Source organism: Fusarium falciforme, chromosome 3, assembly GCF_026873545.1.
Source record: "Fusarium falciforme chromosome 3, complete sequence".
Classification (NCBI taxonomy): domain Eukaryota; kingdom Fungi; phylum Ascomycota; class Sordariomycetes; order Hypocreales; family Nectriaceae; genus Fusarium; species Fusarium falciforme.
The window spans coordinates 3,558,347-3,575,705 of record NC_070546.1 but is presented as its reverse complement, the minus strand read 5'-3'; the positions used below and the strand labels follow the sequence as shown (position 1 = coordinate 3,575,705).

At 53.5% G+C, this 17,359-nt stretch overlaps 2 protein-coding genes and 1 pseudogene across 3 annotated transcripts, besides 1 other annotated feature; all 3 read left to right on the top strand.

The window, feature by feature from the left end:
- Positions 1–4,826: 4,826 nt before the first annotated feature.
- Positions 4,827–6,342, top strand: NCS54_00437700 (Palmitoyltransferase; the record flags this gene model as incomplete). Its single annotated transcript, XM_053149916.1, has 3 exons — positions 4,827–5,127; positions 5,183–5,614; positions 5,663–6,342. Exons 1-3 carry the CDS (start codon positions 5,010–5,012, stop codon positions 6,340–6,342), a joined length of 1,230 nt encoding a protein of 409 aa, XP_053005891.1. The 5' UTR covers positions 4,827–5,009.
- A 1,739-nt stretch (positions 6,343–8,081) lies between these two features.
- On the top strand, positions 8,082–11,138 carry NCS54_00437600 (Hypothetical protein; the record flags this gene model as incomplete). Its single annotated transcript, XM_053149915.1, has 2 exons — positions 8,082–8,299; positions 9,320–11,138. 2 exons carry the CDS (start codon positions 8,082–8,084, stop codon positions 11,136–11,138), a joined length of 2,037 nt encoding a protein of 678 aa, XP_053005890.1.
- Positions 11,139–13,565: 2,427 nt separating this feature from the next.
- Positions 13,566–15,978, top strand: NCS54_00437500 (annotated as a pseudogene). Its single transcript has 5 exons — positions 13,566–14,855; positions 14,919–14,981; positions 15,033–15,114; positions 15,178–15,714; positions 15,788–15,978.
- Positions 13,566–15,978: a sequence feature.
- Positions 15,979–17,359: the final 1,381 nt, after the last annotated feature.

Genomic DNA, 17,359 nt, shown 5'->3' with positions numbered 1-17,359 from the left:
TGCAAAAGAAAGAAAACTGCACATGTGGCATCACGAGCGCAATGGCATAACTAGCTACAGAAGGCTTGATTGTTGGGGCGATTGGTGAGGGCGCTTACACGGGATGGATGGATGATGCATCTCACTGTAACCAGGCGCTGCCCTAGAAGCTTCGTGCATGGTAACACGCCCAGGGGGCATGCGCCCCAGCAGAGAGAGGACGAGATCAGACGTCATCTCACAACCGCGAAACCATCGCACAGTTGACAGTGGGAGTCAGAGGTTGATACAGAAGATGTTTTGGGAGATAGGAAATGGTATTTTGCAAATCTATGGTCTATGGGGTATGGATGTCTATAGTAATGACAAGGAAATAACACGAGCCAGAAGAAAACACCATCCAGGAAAAGACACCAAGCAAGAAAATACAGAGAAGAATTTTGCTATGATAAAGGAAAAGAAATGAAGAAAAAGGACATTTGCGAGAAAAAGGAACAAGAAACTGGGGCCCTAGCCTTGTAGCGAGCCCATGAGAAGCCAGATAAAAACAAGACGGTGACAAAAGAAAACAACCTGGAGGTCTGGTTCCGTCCAAGTGAAAATAAGGTAGCAAATGTGCCCATCAACTCCGCGTGAGCATTGGGATGTGCTGTGTGTCCACCCCTCTATACCGCCACCGCCATCCATCCATCCATCCTGTTCGTCCCCTGCGTCGCGTTTTTTTTTTTCCTTGTCTTTTCTGTTTTTCTTTTCTTTTGGCCCTCCCCAATGAGGGTATCCTTTTTTCGTCGTCATGTCATGGCTATCGCTACATGAGACAGTGGTCCAGTCTGGACTTCTAGACCTGGGCTCCATGATCCCCTCTCCTGAAGTTGGGAGCTGGAAGTAGTTGAGGCACCTTGGTGGTGCATGGCCAAGATTAAGGAAACATCAAGAGGGGTTTCTTGAAGCGGAATCCTGCCCAACCATAGATGGCTGCTTCCTTGATCTCCCTTCCATTCAGGAATCGTTGTGTCAAAGGGTAGCCTCTGGTGAGAATCATCTCAGCAGCTAGCCCTGAGCGTAGACCCAGTGCGTCGTGCAGACGCCGCAATAGGCGCGGGAGCATCTCATACAGCATGCAGTTGTTGCGACGCAGTTGTCAAAGCCGCAGTTGCAGCAAATCCACATCTGGGTGGGAGGCTCAGAAGGCATGGCGACGGTGATTGTAGGGATGTGAAGAGAATCTGGTCGATGATCGAGTGTTGAAAAGGTGTTGTGAGCGATTGAGTAGGCTAAGCTGTTGTGATGATGCTGTTGATGAGGACTTCAATAGAAAGAACGTCCATGGCTCTTATATATCTGGAATCAGTTCACATAGCACAGCGCGCAACTTACTTTGTTGAACATCAAAGTCCAATGCTTTCAAAAGTCCACACGGGCAAGGCGTAAATTCCAGACTCACCTTGCCTCTCACAAGTTGAGGACAAGAGACCCATGTTTGCCAAATCTCCATCGCCTCAACATACACGGAGGCGCAAGCAATGAATCAAACACCTGTGATCAAGTTGAAACCAGTCAGGAAGCTCTAGCGTAGGCCGTAGCGCGACTATCCCGTGGCGTAGTAAGGGATATTGCCCACAGCTGGGAAGCTCGTCACGCCTGAAGACAACATCGGAAAGGCCGGTCAGGAAGCTCTATTCCTCGATTGGATTAGCTATCAGCAAGCATGGCCTTGCGAGACCTCAGCCAGCGCCAGGAGGACTAAGTGACGGCATCGTCAGTCAAAGCGTCGAATAGATGCGTCAAGGTAGGGCCGTCACAAGCTTTGCCTCGCCTTAGTAAGGGGACGTTTCGGTCGAAAGGGGTGCACACTTTGATCTGGCATCGGGGCTGCCACATGGGCGTCTGGATCGGTTAGCAATAACATAGCGACGATGAAAATACCCCTGGGTGTCAAGGCTGGTCTTCTGGAGGGCATGGATCGAATCGCGAACCACTTGTACTTTGTCCGCTCGCCCAGGTACAAAGAAACTCAATACTAGGATCTGACCGGCGCTGCGGGCGAGAGGGGTGTGGAAAAGCTACTCATCTGTGTGCCTTTGCCTTTCAAGTCTCCACGGACGCCGCTTGCTCGCTCCGCCACGACAGCGTTGCACATGATGGTTTGAGGAGCTGGGGTAATTTCGGTTCGGTCGGTGTAATGGCAGCCGAAGCAGGTGTGAATGACGGGGCGATTGAAATTGTAAAGTCTGGTATGGCTGGTCTTTTGTTGTCGCAAGATGTAAGTTGCTAAGTGATGTCGACCAGGCTGGGGAAGAGGGGAAGTCGTCGGTTGTGGGGTTGACGTCGTGCGGCTGAACTTGTGGTTGATCCGACCCTCGGAGGTTCCTTCCAGAGACCAAAAGACTCCAACATTTGATAGGGCGAGGAAAGGCCAAGGGAAAGGGGAAAGGAATGGTGACCAAGGTCCCGGCTAAATTGATGAATGCGGCTCTGCGAAGATAGGGCAATGATCATGCTGTGCAACCAGCTCTGACTCGGCCAATGTACAGCCGCCCTGTTGATCCTCCGGGCTGTTGCATTCTCCACCACCTGGAGAGACTGTGGCTCGTGTTAGCAGCTGGATTGAACCTCTTACAAGAATAATGGATATCTACATGTGGCTGGGGGAATCTGCAGGTACTTCTCAGGTACATGGGAGACGATGTGAGACATCATCTTCACCAATGTGGGCCCATCAGTTGGTAGGTACTGCAATACCTCTAGGCAGACAATTCGCCTTGCCAAGTACTCGAGGCATAACATGACTTCTCAGTAAAATTGAGCAACATTTCTCGAATGCGTGTTTTCGGTCTTTGGTCTAGATTTTCGTCGAATAGAAACGGTATCGTTGATCGCTGTTCGAACTACTCGAGTTCCAGCTTCTCTCCATGATGGGGTTTAAACGGACGGCTCGCGATACACGATACACTGCTATACTCGAGTTAAAAGTTAGCACTGGTGATCTAGCATTTCTTTGCTATGCACTCACAAATATCAAGCTTGGTTATTTTCTATCTAGTAGAGTAGATAGCACCAGCCCGTACCAACTTGTGGTCCAGGCCATCAAACCAGTGTCATGGCCGAGTGTCATCCAGGGGGACTCCAACCAGAAAGGGGGAACCCAAAAGATCAGACCAAAAGAGCAAGAAGAAAATAAGAGGAGGACGCGGCTCTATATAGTTATGTGCCGTAGGGAGAGTGCCTTGGGGGCGGCGTGGTGTGGTAAGTTGAGCCGCAAGCTCTTGCAGAGCCTCTGGCTCACCAGGCTCAGATGTGCAATTAGAAATAAGGCACATGCACATTGGTTGATGCAGACTGCCTTCTTTGGAACTGAATTAAGGGCATATGATTCTTCGCCGACGTTTGTGTCACTGCGTCCAGCCCGATGTGCGCTGTCTGGACTAATATGAACTCGTGGTTGATGGTCGTGGCAGCTTCGCGGCTTGAAAGGGGCGCCTGAATACCAAAGAGGATTCTCAGATGTTCACGGTGGTTTTGGACAATGTAAGAAGAGGAACATTGTACCAAAGACGCCTCATTTCACAACCATGGCGGACAACAGTCGGGCTCCAACGCAGGATAGCCCAATAATAGTGATTCAACATAAATGACTAGGGCTGAGTAACATTACCAGTATTTCCTTGGTCAGAGACATGAATAAATGGAGGGATAATGGTGGCATTATTCTGAAGCTAGGGCCCGATCGAGATCCAATCAGCCAGTCAATGCTGATGCCCCTGGCCCTAGCCCTGAGGTATCGTGAACTGCATCATGTCAAAAGGGGGGTTCAAGACACCAGACAAAGCAAAACGAAAAAAGCCAAAGGGCTCTCCGGATGTCTATAAACTTCCCAATGCTTCCTTCGGCGAGCTCAGCACAATTGCTTGCGTCGGTGCTTACGCAGACTTCGCCTCCGCCATAGTCCAAATTCTTCAGCTCACAACGGAAGTACATAAATGTACAGCGGCCGCCGCCGACATGAATTGTACATTCAACCAGAAAAAAACCGACACGTCTTCTTCTTGAAGGATGATGCCTGATTATGGGCAGATTTCGAGGCGAAGATGCCATGCGCGTCCTGTCTTGTTTCGAATCTAAGGCGTGAGAGAACAAAAGCAATGTTTTGAGTCGTCGAGAGAAGAAGGATCGTCATGCTTGGGGGGAGACTGACAGCCAATCGTCTAGACAGGGTCAATTCTTTCTGATGCTATCACAAAGGGGCAGAGACGACCTAATTGAAGGCATTGTGTTGCTTCAACGCAAGCTGGGCTCTCAACTGAGACAATGGCTTAAGGTGAGCTCGGTGTGACGGGGTGTGATAGGGGAGCGCCTCCCGCCCGGTGTGTTACGGTGTTGGACGGCCCCTGCCAATAACGGCTGGTTAATGGTTCCGCCCAACACTTTCAGATGAATTATATCAAGTTAGTTCAGCCAATGGAGGGGTCTACAGTTATTTTACAATTGAAGACAAACGCCATCGATTGTGCTACTGCAAAGAATATTTTGCTCAATTGACAGACCTTCTCCTTGGCTGTCATGTGATGAGCGGCGACATCAATTGATCGGATGAATAATTTGAATCGAGACAAGAAAAGCCAATTGATGTTACTAGCGAAAACTAAAAACACAACTATTACCTACTGAATTATAATAGTTACACATCCAATCGGTAGAGACTCTCAGCAAAGATAGTTGTTGCAATGGAACAAATTATGTACAGTGCGGTGTATGCTAACACGGTACCTCTCGCACAGTCCCCGGCCCGCTCCTACATCCCGCGCTTAATGCGACATGTTAAATGAGATCATCAACAACAGTCGAGGATAATTCTCACGTCTGCGCCCACGAGGTCGTCGTCACCCTCGCCAACCACTTCACTCTCATTGGCCTCCTCGTCGGCCTCGTCACCGCCATCCGAATCTTCCGGCTCTCTCCCTCCTTCTCGACAGACATGGCCCTCGAGTGCCCTCGCCGTCTCCTCCTGTAAAGACGTCCGCGATGTTGCGATGCCACGACCGGCGACGAGCAACCGCGCAGAGACGCGGTGGACGGTGCGCCTAGTCCCGTTCTTCTGCGCCGCCGCTATTGGCTACGCGACCTACCTTACAGTTGCACATCTCTGCGGTATGTGGCATCAAGCCCTCTCCTTGCATGACGTATTACTAACGAAACGGGAAAGTCAACTATCTTCTTCGAGAAAAGAAAAAGACGGCCGTCGCAGTCGTCCTCTTGGTTCTCTACTTTGTTTTCTTCATCCTCACCGTTGCAACCTATCTCCGAACTTTCCTCACCATTCAATTCAATACCGGGTTCGTCCCCTTGACGCCCGAACGAGAGGCCCTCGACCAGGAACGCGAGCAGATAAAGAAGCGAGGGGGTGACCTCGAGGCTCTGCCATGGGTCCCTCCCGATACGAATCCTGATAGTCCTGGCCTGGAGACATTTTACAGCAAAGATGTTTTCGTCTGCGAGAGCGACGGCCGTCCCAGATGGTGCTCTGAGTGCAGAAACTGGAAACCCGACCGCGCCCACCATTCAAGTGACCTTGATCGATGTGTTCGAAAAATGGATCACCTTTGTCCCTGGGTAGGCGGCGTGGTGGGGGAGAATTGTGAGTAATCTTGCGAGATGTACTCATATCTCAACTAACAAGTCGCAGCCTTCAATTTCTTTGTTCAGTTCACATCCTACTGCGCATCATTCTGCGCCGTATGTCTGGCTACATCCGGATATTCGCTGCATCTAAAGATGCAAGATGGAGAATCCTTGGATGCACGCATCGTTGTGGGCATCGCTCTCGCAGGCCTGTTCTGCATTTTCACCTCGGCCATGACCATGACATCGGCCCGCTTTGTCTTCACAAACATTACTAACATCGACTTGTTCAAGAAGAACCAGGTCTTTCGACTGGCTGTTCGAGTATCCCATACCACTCGACCGACAGATCGTTTTCAAACCATCGTATACCCACTCTCACCTATTAGTTCAAGTTCAACTACTTTTTCGAGAGGTCAACTTAATAGTGTCAACCGATCTCGTACAGCATCACCAGAGCCGAGGGTGTCAGCCAGGGACCAGCAAGCCAGGCGAACATTCGCAATCTTGACCACCGAACCCGGCGAGAACCCCTGGAACCTCGGGTATTGGGGGAACTTCAAGTCGGTCATGGGCAACACCGTCTTTGAGTGGCTGCTGCCCATCCGGCACTCTCCCTGCTGTAATCACGACAGCATGGTGAGCGACTATGAATATGGACCTCTCATTGAGGTGCTGAAGCGACGATACGGGATCACCGACGGTAGACCCGCTAAGGAAGGGATTGAGATGACGTCGAATTAAATACCCTCGGTATGTTGGAGCGCTTTCTTTTTTACGGGAACAAAGAGGTGGATATACCTATATAATATTTAGATGGAGATTAGACACTGCCCGACACTGCGGGTTTGATGTGAGTGGACATCATGGCCCTCGAGGCTACACAATTCATTTCCTTGAACGTTACTTTGGTTCATCTTGCAGTGTCGTGTCCTCGGGAGGGGAGTTGGATCAAAAGATAAGGGGCCATGGCTGCCCCTGAGTTTTAGGTTACGCGACATGAGGTGGTCTCTCTGCTGGCCCCCGCTGAGAGAGGTCGGCTTTGACGCCTCACCACCACACACAACTCACTTCATCCAGCAAAAAGAAAATCAGCGTCAACACTGAAAAAAAACATACAACAGCGGGGATTCGCTGGTCGTCACCGACCCAACTACTAATCCGCCCCTCACCGGCTTATCTATGGGAGAGCGGACGGGATCCCGAGTTCTCCGGTGGGTATGGTCGTATGTGCTGGTTTTGGTGGTGCGAGGCGTTATGTGCAGGCGGTGAGCGAAGAGCTTTGGGAAGAACAAAGCCCAGCCACAACATGACTATAAATGAAAAATTTCAAGTTTTCTGAAGATTCGAACTTCCCAATGACACATCAGGAGATGGTGAACCAAGAAATACTGTGGAAGTGTGCAAATTGGAGGGCAGATAGGTTGTGCTGTAGGGTAAGTCTGGGGGCTGGGAACTGTCGGGGACACCGATGAGGAGCTCAGCAAATAATGCCAATACACGGGCTTTTCCAGCTCTCTGGGGCAAATTGGAAGATTGGTGCCGTCGATACGAATTCCAGGGCAGAGGTATGCTATTTGATGTTTGATGGTGTTGGCCAGTGGCTCCTCATTCATCAAGTCTACGGATCTCGAACTACGGCCCCAGTGCCACCACCACGGTCAGAGCTGGAAACCGATGTAACGCCCAATTAAAATGAACCGTCACTGGCAGTGTGAATGGATCGAATCATGAGCCGAATTTGAGTCGCGCTCACGTGATAGACTATCTACATGGAAAGCAAAGCCGAATGGGACGGTGAAAGTGCGGTAATGGATGTTGGTGTAAGTGGAGGAGGGGAAAGGGGAAAGGGGAAAGGGCACTGGCAAAGGAGATGAGGAAGGAGCACTCAGGCAAAGCAGAGACTTCCTGGGAAAGAGCATTCTGCTCAGAGCACGCTGACTAAGGCCATGCCAGACCAAGCATGGACACTCGACTTTTGTTTCTTCGGCCGAAGGCCTTCAGAAACCTTGTCAAGTCACGTTTCCAACAAGACCCATTTATATTCAGAGGCCATTTTCTCTTTTCAAACCGGTGTCGAGCAGATATCTCGTCGGTGGGTCCTTGATCTGCACGGGTGGATCATCTCCACTCAGGCGTCAGCCAGTCACATCCCGCGTCACCATACAACATCAAACCCGCAACCATCTTCAACTCGATATCCTCGACAACATTCATTGATACGCCAATCATCGAACGCAGCCTGACACAGGAGCTGATGAGGGAATTTCGAGCTTGGATGATCTGAGTGAGACTTTCATTTCGTGGCGTTGCGTGCGTGATCACGGCTGAGTCCTCCCTTCCTTCCAGCAGGAAAGTCGCAAAAAAGGGAGGCGCGAGAGTCCCGGACCAAGGCACAAACCGCATGCTTTGCTGATCCATCCATCACTTGTCATCACACTCGCCCTCTCGCTCGCACGGCATTGCTCACCGCCAGAGAAAGCATGCCCGCTTCCCCGCTCCCAGGGGCCTCGTCGCCGCTGAACGAGGCCGGATGGCGCCGCTCCCAGTTCACATACCGCCAGCTCTCGCAGCTCGCATCGTCCAACACGTCGTGCCCGCTGCGCGTCGTCGCCCATATCGACCTTGATGCTTTCTACGCCCAGTGCGAGATGGTCCGGCTCGGCACACCAGAGGACAAGCCGCTTGCGGTACAGCAATGGTGAGTTACCTCCGCGCGGCCCATCCCTTCCGAGTCACCTCCCCGCTGTTTGTTGCACTTTGGCCTGCCGTCGTCAGAAATGGTGGCTTGGTGTTGTCTCTTTCCCCAATTCTGGACTCGACGTTGCCTGTCTGTCAGCTTGCCGCTGGATACCTGGAGGTTTCATTCTGGCTTGCCTCATCACAGACAAGTGTTGCCTCTCTCCTCGACTTGAACGAGAAGTTGGCTCTAGACGGCTCCTTGAATCTATCGGAAAAGCCGTCTCTATTACTCTCCCGCTTGATACGAGTCTCTCAAAAGCCTCTTCGCCGCGACTATTGGCCCATGTTACCTCTAGACATCCCTCTGGCAATATTCCCTCTGCTTCCCCCCCGTGAACCCCTGTCTCTCTTGAGTTACATTTCCCCTCTGGTGGCTGTTTTACCGTCCCCCTCGATGGAAATAATCCGGTTTGATTGGCTGGCAGAGTTGTCAAGGACCCATCAATGTTGTTGCTCCTCCTCGCCGGGCTCGTTTATATGTCGAGTTTCGAGCTCTTCATGCTGCTACACGGTCTTGATTGGTCGGTGAAGCTGCCAAAGGACCCATCCATCTTTTCTTTCTCTCTCGCCGGTTATCTTGTTATGCGCACCATTCCAATGGCGCCCTTCTTCGCTGTTGATTTGATGCCACAATTTCCAAAGGACCCATCAACCTGTTCTTCTCTACTCACCGGTGTTTATATGTCGAGTTTCGACGATATTTCTGCTGGTTGGGACTCAGTGAGTGATTGGTTGACAGTTGTTAGAGGACCCATCTCTGGTTCCTTTCACCCATCTCAACCTCAACCGCAAAGCTCTCAGGACGCCTGCCCTCAGTTCGACGGTCTTGGTTGGGCGGAATTGCGTTCCGTTGGCGTTTGAGTTCCCGTGTTTGCCCGCCTTCTCTGCCACACCCGTTCTGACTTGTTCATTATCCCTCATGTTCATGTCTTACTGGCATAATGATAATCTGGTGAGCACGATAATAACGATTTTACAGGCAGGGACTCATCGCTGTCAACTATCCAGCCCGCGAATCAGGTATTGGACGCCACTGTAATATCGACGAGGCAAAGAAACTATGTCCCGACCTCATTGCTCAGCACGTGGCTACATGGAGAGAGGGCGACGACAAATGGGCGTACCGGGACGATGCCGCTGCCAACATAGCAACCGACAAGGTTTCGCTTGACCCCTATCGACTCCAGTCGAGAAAGATCTTGGCAACGATCAAGGACGCACTGCCTTCTGACCTGCAGAAGGTGGAGAAGGCAAGCATCGACGAAGTCTTCCTGGACCTCTCCAGTCAAGTCCATTCAATCCTCCTAGAGCGGTTCCCCGAGTTGAAGAATCCACCACCATACGATGACCCCACCGAAAGACTCCCGCTTCCATCTATTGTTGCTCTCGACTGGCAAACCGATGCCTTGGTTGACCTGGACGAGGAACAAGAAACGATCGATCCTGACTGGGACGATATCGCGATACTGATCGGGTCAGAGATTGTTCGCAATGTGAGGGCCAAGGTACGACAAGACTTGGGGTACACATGTTCGGCAGGAGTAGCCAGCAACAAGCTTCTCAGCAAGCTGGGATCCGGTTACACGAAACCCAACAAGCAGACCGTCGTGCGCAACCGAGCCGTGTCGTCCTTCTTGTCTGGGTTCAAAATCACCAAGCTCCGGAATCTGGGTGGTAAGCTGGGCGAACAGATTGTTTCTACGTTCAACATGGAGAGTGTCACCGACTTGTTGGAGGTACCGTTGGCAAGTATGAAGTCAAAGCTTGGACATGATACTGGGTTATGGATCCACAACACTATCCGGGGCATCGACACCAGCGAGGTCAACTCACGTACTCAGATCAAGTCGATGTTATCAGCCAAGTCATTCCGCCCTACCATCAGCTCTCAGGAACAAGCTGTACGTTGGTTGAGGATCTTCGTTGCTGACATCTTTGCTCGCCTTGTTGAAGAAGGGGTACTGGAGAACAAACGACGACCTCGGACTATCAACCTGCATCATCGTCACGAAGGACAGGTAAAGTCACGACAAAGTCCCATCCCTCAGGGCAAAGCGTTGAATGAGGAGAGTCTGCTTGACTTGGCCAAGGATCTTCTGGGACAGATCATTGCTGAAGGTAGGGTCTGGCCTTGTGCGAACCTTAGTCTCAGTGTTGGTGGATTTGAAGATGGCGTCAAGGGCAACATGGGAATTGACGCATTCCTGGTCAAAGGGGAGGAAGCCGAAGCCCTTCGGTCGTCGACCCCCGAGAGCCGCCCGGCATCTACGGGATCCGAACACGCTGTGAAGAAGCGCAGGGTTGAGGATAACGGTATCCAGAGGTTCTTTGCAAAGAGACCATCCGGCAACCAAAGTCCCTTCTACGCGCCCGCCATTTCTCAACATCAATCCAAGACCAATCCGCCTCCCTCCAACATTGACGCCTTCGGTTCGAAGCATGAGTATAATACCGGCGGTGAAACCGACATCTCTATGCGCCAAAACGACGCATCAGATGCAGCCATTCCGGATGCGAGCTACTCTGCAGACATGCAAGAAGATTGCAACCAAACGACTCTCGCTGATTTGCTTGTATGCTCTCGCTGTAAGACCAGCTTCGGGGACCCAGACGCGATGCAGAGCCATGAGGATTGGCACATGGCCAAGGACCTCCAGGAGGAGGAACGTGTCAAGCCTACATTCGCCCAACGGCAAGCCGCTCCACGTAACTCGTCACAAAAGACGCAGGGAGCCTCGTCAAGGCGCGGCCGAGGAGGGAAGCTGGAGCAAGGACAGAGTCGGCTCAAGTTTGGCTGACAGCTTTGAGCATCATCGCAGCGTCTGCTCAAACACGGCGTCAACTGAAATGGATGCGTCTCGAACCACGGAAGCGAGATTGTTCGATTTTTAACACTCTGGGCTCCTTGGCTCACGTCGACTTGCCGTCACAGCATGATCATGGGTGCAGTGACTGGGGACATGCGTGGGCTGGGCTGGGTTGAGCATTGACGGAGGCGCCAAGGGTTGAAGAGAATGAGCTTACAACGGGTGTTATGAAGCTATTCTCGAGCGTGCATTCAAGACGTTGCACGAGCCTCTTCCTACGGACTGGGGCTGTGGGATGGTTACACAAACAGCCCTTCACTAATTACTCCAGCATTAGCTGTGCGACAACAGGTCCAGAACGGGCGTCCTGAAACTGTGGGATGGAGGAGAATGGATACCACAGGCCGGGGGAATTGCGGCTGCATGGGAACACAGTTCATGTCAAAACGGCCGAGGCGGCATGACAGGCGATGAGGCATGCGGGCAGCCGAGACGTACCAGGGAGGAAACGTTTCAAAGCAGCTCGACTGGCTGCGGCATACCTGATGCTTGGTGGTTGAAGACGACGGACGAACCGGAAGCGATGTCAATCTACAACATGACGATGCAGGCATTGGGGCTGTCATTTACGACCAGACGGCACCCGTCGATTGCGTGGGATGCCAAGCTATCTTGTTCCGTTTCGTTAAGGTTTTCTTGACATGGAAGAGCGATATGATTGGACAGGGGGGCTTGGGCAGCGAACAACATGGTTCCAGAAGGCGGGCAACGCAGGGTTGGGCCTCAATTAGTGCGAGGCATTGATACCCAACCCAACCTCCCCTCAAGCGCAGGCGACCACGCAAAGGCAGTTGACAACCACTCAAGACGGCTGCTCTGCCTCAGTTGCAGCTGAGGTAATATTGGCAATGGCAACACCTGACAAGCATGGCGCTGTGGAAACACGTTGCCTGTCATGTGTGGGCGTCAAAGATTGGGCTAACGCCTGGCGAACAGCGACTGGGACATGGCGAGGAGAAATAAGGAGCCAGAGGAGTAGAGATGCCCAACTCGCTCCGAGACGGTTGGGCAAGGGACGATACATACGATGCAACCAGAAGAGAACACGGCTTCTTTTTGAGACAGGGCGACGGACGTTGCATGGATTGGACTATCTGGGAAGGACACAGAGGCAGCTCCATCAACATACGTGTCGCTTGGAGATGGGATTCGGCGTGGAATCAGCAGAGGAAGCGAGTCTCTGATACCTCAGAGGGCATATAAAGCTGCGTCATGAGGTGGGCGTCGGGAGATGACGATGGTTCCTGGATGGTTTACGCTCCAGCCTACCGTTATCCCTCTTGCTTCCGCGCGCCGCCTCACGCCAGTCACGTAGACAGATTTCGTGCTTTCAGAGACCAGACCAGACCAGACCAGACAGACCGCGTACATCTTCCAGACAAGGACAATCTCCCCGCGTCTCGTTACGGGGGAACCCTTGGTTTGAGTTGGGGAGGACGTCATCGTCACCCTCATCACCGCCGTCGCGCCGCTGCAGCCGGCATCACGACCACAGCGCGCGCGCAGCAGCTCCATCACAGCCGCTGATCACTGGGTAAGAGGAGAGAGTTTCATGTCGCGTATCCAAGCTTCGTGCAAGAAGAGGACTCCGTTGCGCCCACCCACGGGCGATCGTAACTTGGGAAGAGAAGGGCGTATCGCCATAATCATCCAACAGGAACGGGGAGACTGGGCGTTGGGCATCGTCAAAACAAGGGATAGCCTTGTTAACGACGAGACAACGGCGACATCCAGAGGGGCATCTGCCGCGCCAGCCAGGCACATCTACGACTGCTCTGGGTCGAGGTGCCAGCACAGACAAGGCCGTGATCTGTTTCGATCGTCAGTTCGGACGTGTCGGGTTCGATCTCTAATAAACGGCGGATTGAACCGTTTCCCCCATGTGCCAGACCTCATTTAACGAAGAAACCTTGGTATGACACTTCTTGGTGCAGTATCATTATCAGTACCCCCGTACTATTTTGACGCCGACTCTCTCGCCACGTTGCAACCTGGAAGACGACGACGACGCGGACTTCCCCAATGAGACCTGACAGAAGAAGGCTTGCAGTTGCATCTGTCACACCACACGGCACATCACCACGGCGCAAGGGACGAGAGGACGGCATCGAAGCAGAGTCCTAGCTCAGCAAGCAGGCAAAGCCACAAACAACGGTCTCACCAGCCAGCCACCTAGCAAGGCGGCCACAGTGGCCGTAAGCCGTCATCATCATCACTCGACCTCAATCAGGACACGGCGGCGGGGTGTGTAGTGGCTCGCCGCCGCCGGTCGCAGAGTCACGTCGACGTGAACAACTGGACAAAGACTCGACAGGAGGAAGAAGAGGAGAAGGGGTTTGGGCCAACCAGAATGACAGGCCGGCTTCGTCGTCCTCTGGTGCCCAAGCGACCGTCACCGCCAGAGCGCGTGCCCAACCCCCAGCCCGACAAGGCAGAGGCAGCGGCAGCGACAGCCCAGGCCACCACGCGCACAAGTCTCCGGGAGACCCAGAGGTGCCAACCGCATCCGGCGTCGGTGGGCCAGGATCTGCTGAGGCCGTCGTCTCGGTCCAACGGTCCACCAAAATTGGTCGCCACTGGACGGGGACGGAACAGGGTTGTTGGCAGCAGCAGGGCTCAGGTCAGGGCCAGGGCTGGGGCCAGGATCTGGACGAGAGCCAGAATCAGAATCAGAATCAGGGAACCCACGCGCGAGGCCAGCAACTCCAGGTGCAGATCCCGCGGCTTGACGTTGGGCTCAGTCAGGGAGAAGGACAAGCCTACTACGCCACACCAACCATCTCAGCCCAGCCATCGTCAGAGGAGATATCATACTCTTCTCCCTTTCACCAGCAGCAAGCAGCTGACGCCAGCAACCTGTACTATCTCGCCCTGCTGCAGAACCAGAACCACCTTCACCAGGAGCAGAGTTATCAACTTGACAACCTCGGATACCAGAGCCTCGACTATCACGCCTCCTGCTGGTCGCCACCACCTCTTCCTCCAGCATCAGCACCTCCTCCGGCATCTCCACCGAGGCCACCACCCAGACGGCGCTTCCAGCCAACTGCGTCTCGCCGTCAGCAGAGCCTGTCCCACTGCCGGTCCAGCTCAAGCTCTGGTAGGCGTCTGCTGGCCTCTCGGTCTCCTGCAAGTCAGTCTGCGTCTGCCACTGGGAAGGCCCCTCGCCAGCGGCTAGACCCACTACCACCACAGAATCAGAGCCAGCAGCAGGCGTCCACGTCCACTCCTACGCCCACCGCCCACCACCGCCATTCGCCTTTTCTTCCCCCTCCTCCACCTCAACCTCTTCCTTCTGCTCCCTCTTCTCTTTCTGCCTGTTCTGCCTCCCAGCAACAACCCACCTCATCCCCCGTCTCTTCTCCCGTCCCCGTTCCGGCCTTTTCTTCCTCCTCTTCCTCCTCGTCCACGTCCATCTCCGTCCCCTCATCGTCGTCTCGTCGTCAAACCCCTCACTCGGTCGACTCATCCCTCTCCCCTCAGATCACAATGTCGAGAGCATCCCGGAACCAACACGCCCCCACCGGTGCTGGTGGACGACAGAACGAATACTTTGTCCCTCGCGATGGCATCGATCGTGAGGTCATCTCTGCCGACATCTGCCGCTACCTTGGTAACGACGCCCTCGTGCGTCCTGGCCACTACGAGGTACGCCAACACCATGGCTCACGCTGACGCCCGATTGAACAAATGGCTCACTGCCCACAACAGAACCCACAGACCGGCCAAGTAGTCCAGGGCTACTACATCACCGCCTACAGGAACTTGACAACAGTAGGTTACGTCCTCGCCCATGTCCACGTCACGATACTTACGACCCTCTAGGCCATGATTGAAGATCTCAAGGCAGACTCGGCTCGTTGGGATAGTGAAAGGCGGGCGCAGACCTCGCGCAACACCTCCGGAGGTATCCATGCCTCGAGAAATGCCGCTGGCGTTCCGCCGAGACACTCATCTAACTCCCCTCTAGTGCAATACCGCCATTCCGAGACGCATCAGTCGCGCCAGCACCACGGCCCGACCGAGGGTCCCTACCAGACCGACCCCTACGCCCGTGACTCAGGCTTTGACAACCCCAGGTACCCAGGAACGGGCGCTCCAGGTTATACTGGCGCCGCCGGCTCTTACACGCAGGCCTATGGCTCCACAAGTAGTGGTGCGTATGCCGGCTATCCTACGACCCAGCAGTCTCCCCCTCCGGCGGACACGCGATACGGCTCTACTCCTGCCAGCGGCTCCGTCTTGAACCAGGCCTACCAGGCGGCCCAGGATAGCTACATGACCATGGGCGCAAACCGCAACCAGAGGGGATACGCCGGTGACCCGTATGCTAACCAGATGGCCACCTCAGCCGCCGCTGCCCAGCAGGCTGTCTATGCCACTGCGGCACCCACGCAAGCGGGCTATCCCGCCTCTGCTGCTCCTTACCCATATTCAGGTCAGGTTCCTCCTGCGGGTGCGTCGTCGTACGCGACGATGCAGCCCCAGGATCCCTTCTACGGTCGTGGTGCGTATCAGAGGCATACCCATCCGCCCACTCGCCTTGAGAGCACAGTAACTGATACTCGAGCGTCTTCCAGCAGGCCAATCGACCCAACAAGCATACGCAGCAGCCCAGGCACCACAGTATGATGAAACCCCCCGTGCTCGCGCTTCCGCGACCCCAACAAATACTCAAACAAATCCCAGTGGTTCCTCCAGCACCCGACGTAGTGAACGGGAAAGCGACAGGCACGCTTCCGACCGACACCACCGCTCCAGCCGCCGGTAAAAGGCACCCTCCCCTTTCTCCCCCCTGGATGACCGAGGCCGGAACCTCCCCCTCCCCTTCATCCCCTTACCTGACCTTGCCGAGGCGCTCCGACGTCCTCGCGAGTGTGTGATGATTTCTGCATAATGACCAGGTCAAATTGGAGTTCGGCTTTTCCACTTGGATCAACACTTTCGTCCCTCTCTTTTCTGTTTCTCCCGGATGTGATGCCAACCTCAGAGGTTCCAGATTTTCTTTCTCTGGCTGGCTGCCACGGTTGAGTTTGCAAGCTGCATCTCATCTCGGCACTGGAGTTCTCCCACCGGAAAGGTTTTACATCGTCCGTTTTTGGAGACTTGCTTGTCGTCCATAAACCCCCCTGGACACCTGACCTGCCTACCTGGACTCGATATACCCTCTTCCCCCCTTTTCCTGGATATACCAACTGCTATTTGCTACCGATGATTCCCTGGAACAATCAACTGGACCTGACCTGACCTTGGAGACGCATACCTTTGGATCTTTTTTTGACCTCTTTTTTGATTACGACCTTTGCATTATGGATGGGCCTGCCCTGGATGACGACCTCATCGACTTACGCACCGTTATTTACCTTACCTTGCCATACGGATGAGACATGCTGCATACGTTTTACACTGGGATACGGCGCTGGGTGGGAAAAACGGAAGAGGGTCCATCCCTCGACCTGGTGGAACTTGTGGGTGGTGTTACACTGTCATGATGCATGCCCGACGAAGCATGTCATACTTGACTTGGCCTTGCTGTCCGGATCCGCCTCGAGTGGGAGTATTTTGTGTTTTCGTTGCTTCCTGGATCTGGCTGGTTCTTGCTCCTTTCCTCCCTCCAATGTCTTTGGCTCCCCGGATTCTTCGATGTGACCCATCGTCGAGACGCGGTGTTTTTTGAACAAAAAGAATAATAGATTGGCAGAGGCCGGAACCCGGACAGCAAGGTGAGTTCGAACAAGAGCTTGTATATATTAGCCAACCCTCTCAAAGGATCTCTTTTGCTCCCTCCCTCTCCTCCTGCTCCCTCCTTTTCTCTTTTCCATTGATGGAACTCTCACCATGGGCTCATTGAACTCTTTCTTGACATCTCAGCTTGAACCACAGAGAAACTGACTCGGCAGACTTGACTCTCCAGCTAGGCGTTACTTCCACTTCCTGGACATGGACTCGGGATCTCTCTGGATCAAGTCAATCTTGACAACCACCCGCTCTCCAGCTTCCAATGGACATGGACCGTCTTCAGGAGCACATCCCTCTCCACACTTTCACCTTTTATGGGCATCACTTCGATTTGCTATTGGCCTCTTGTTCCCTTTGGACAACCATGACCTCACCTGAGGCTGGTTCTCGTTCGTCTTGGACGATACTCGCTC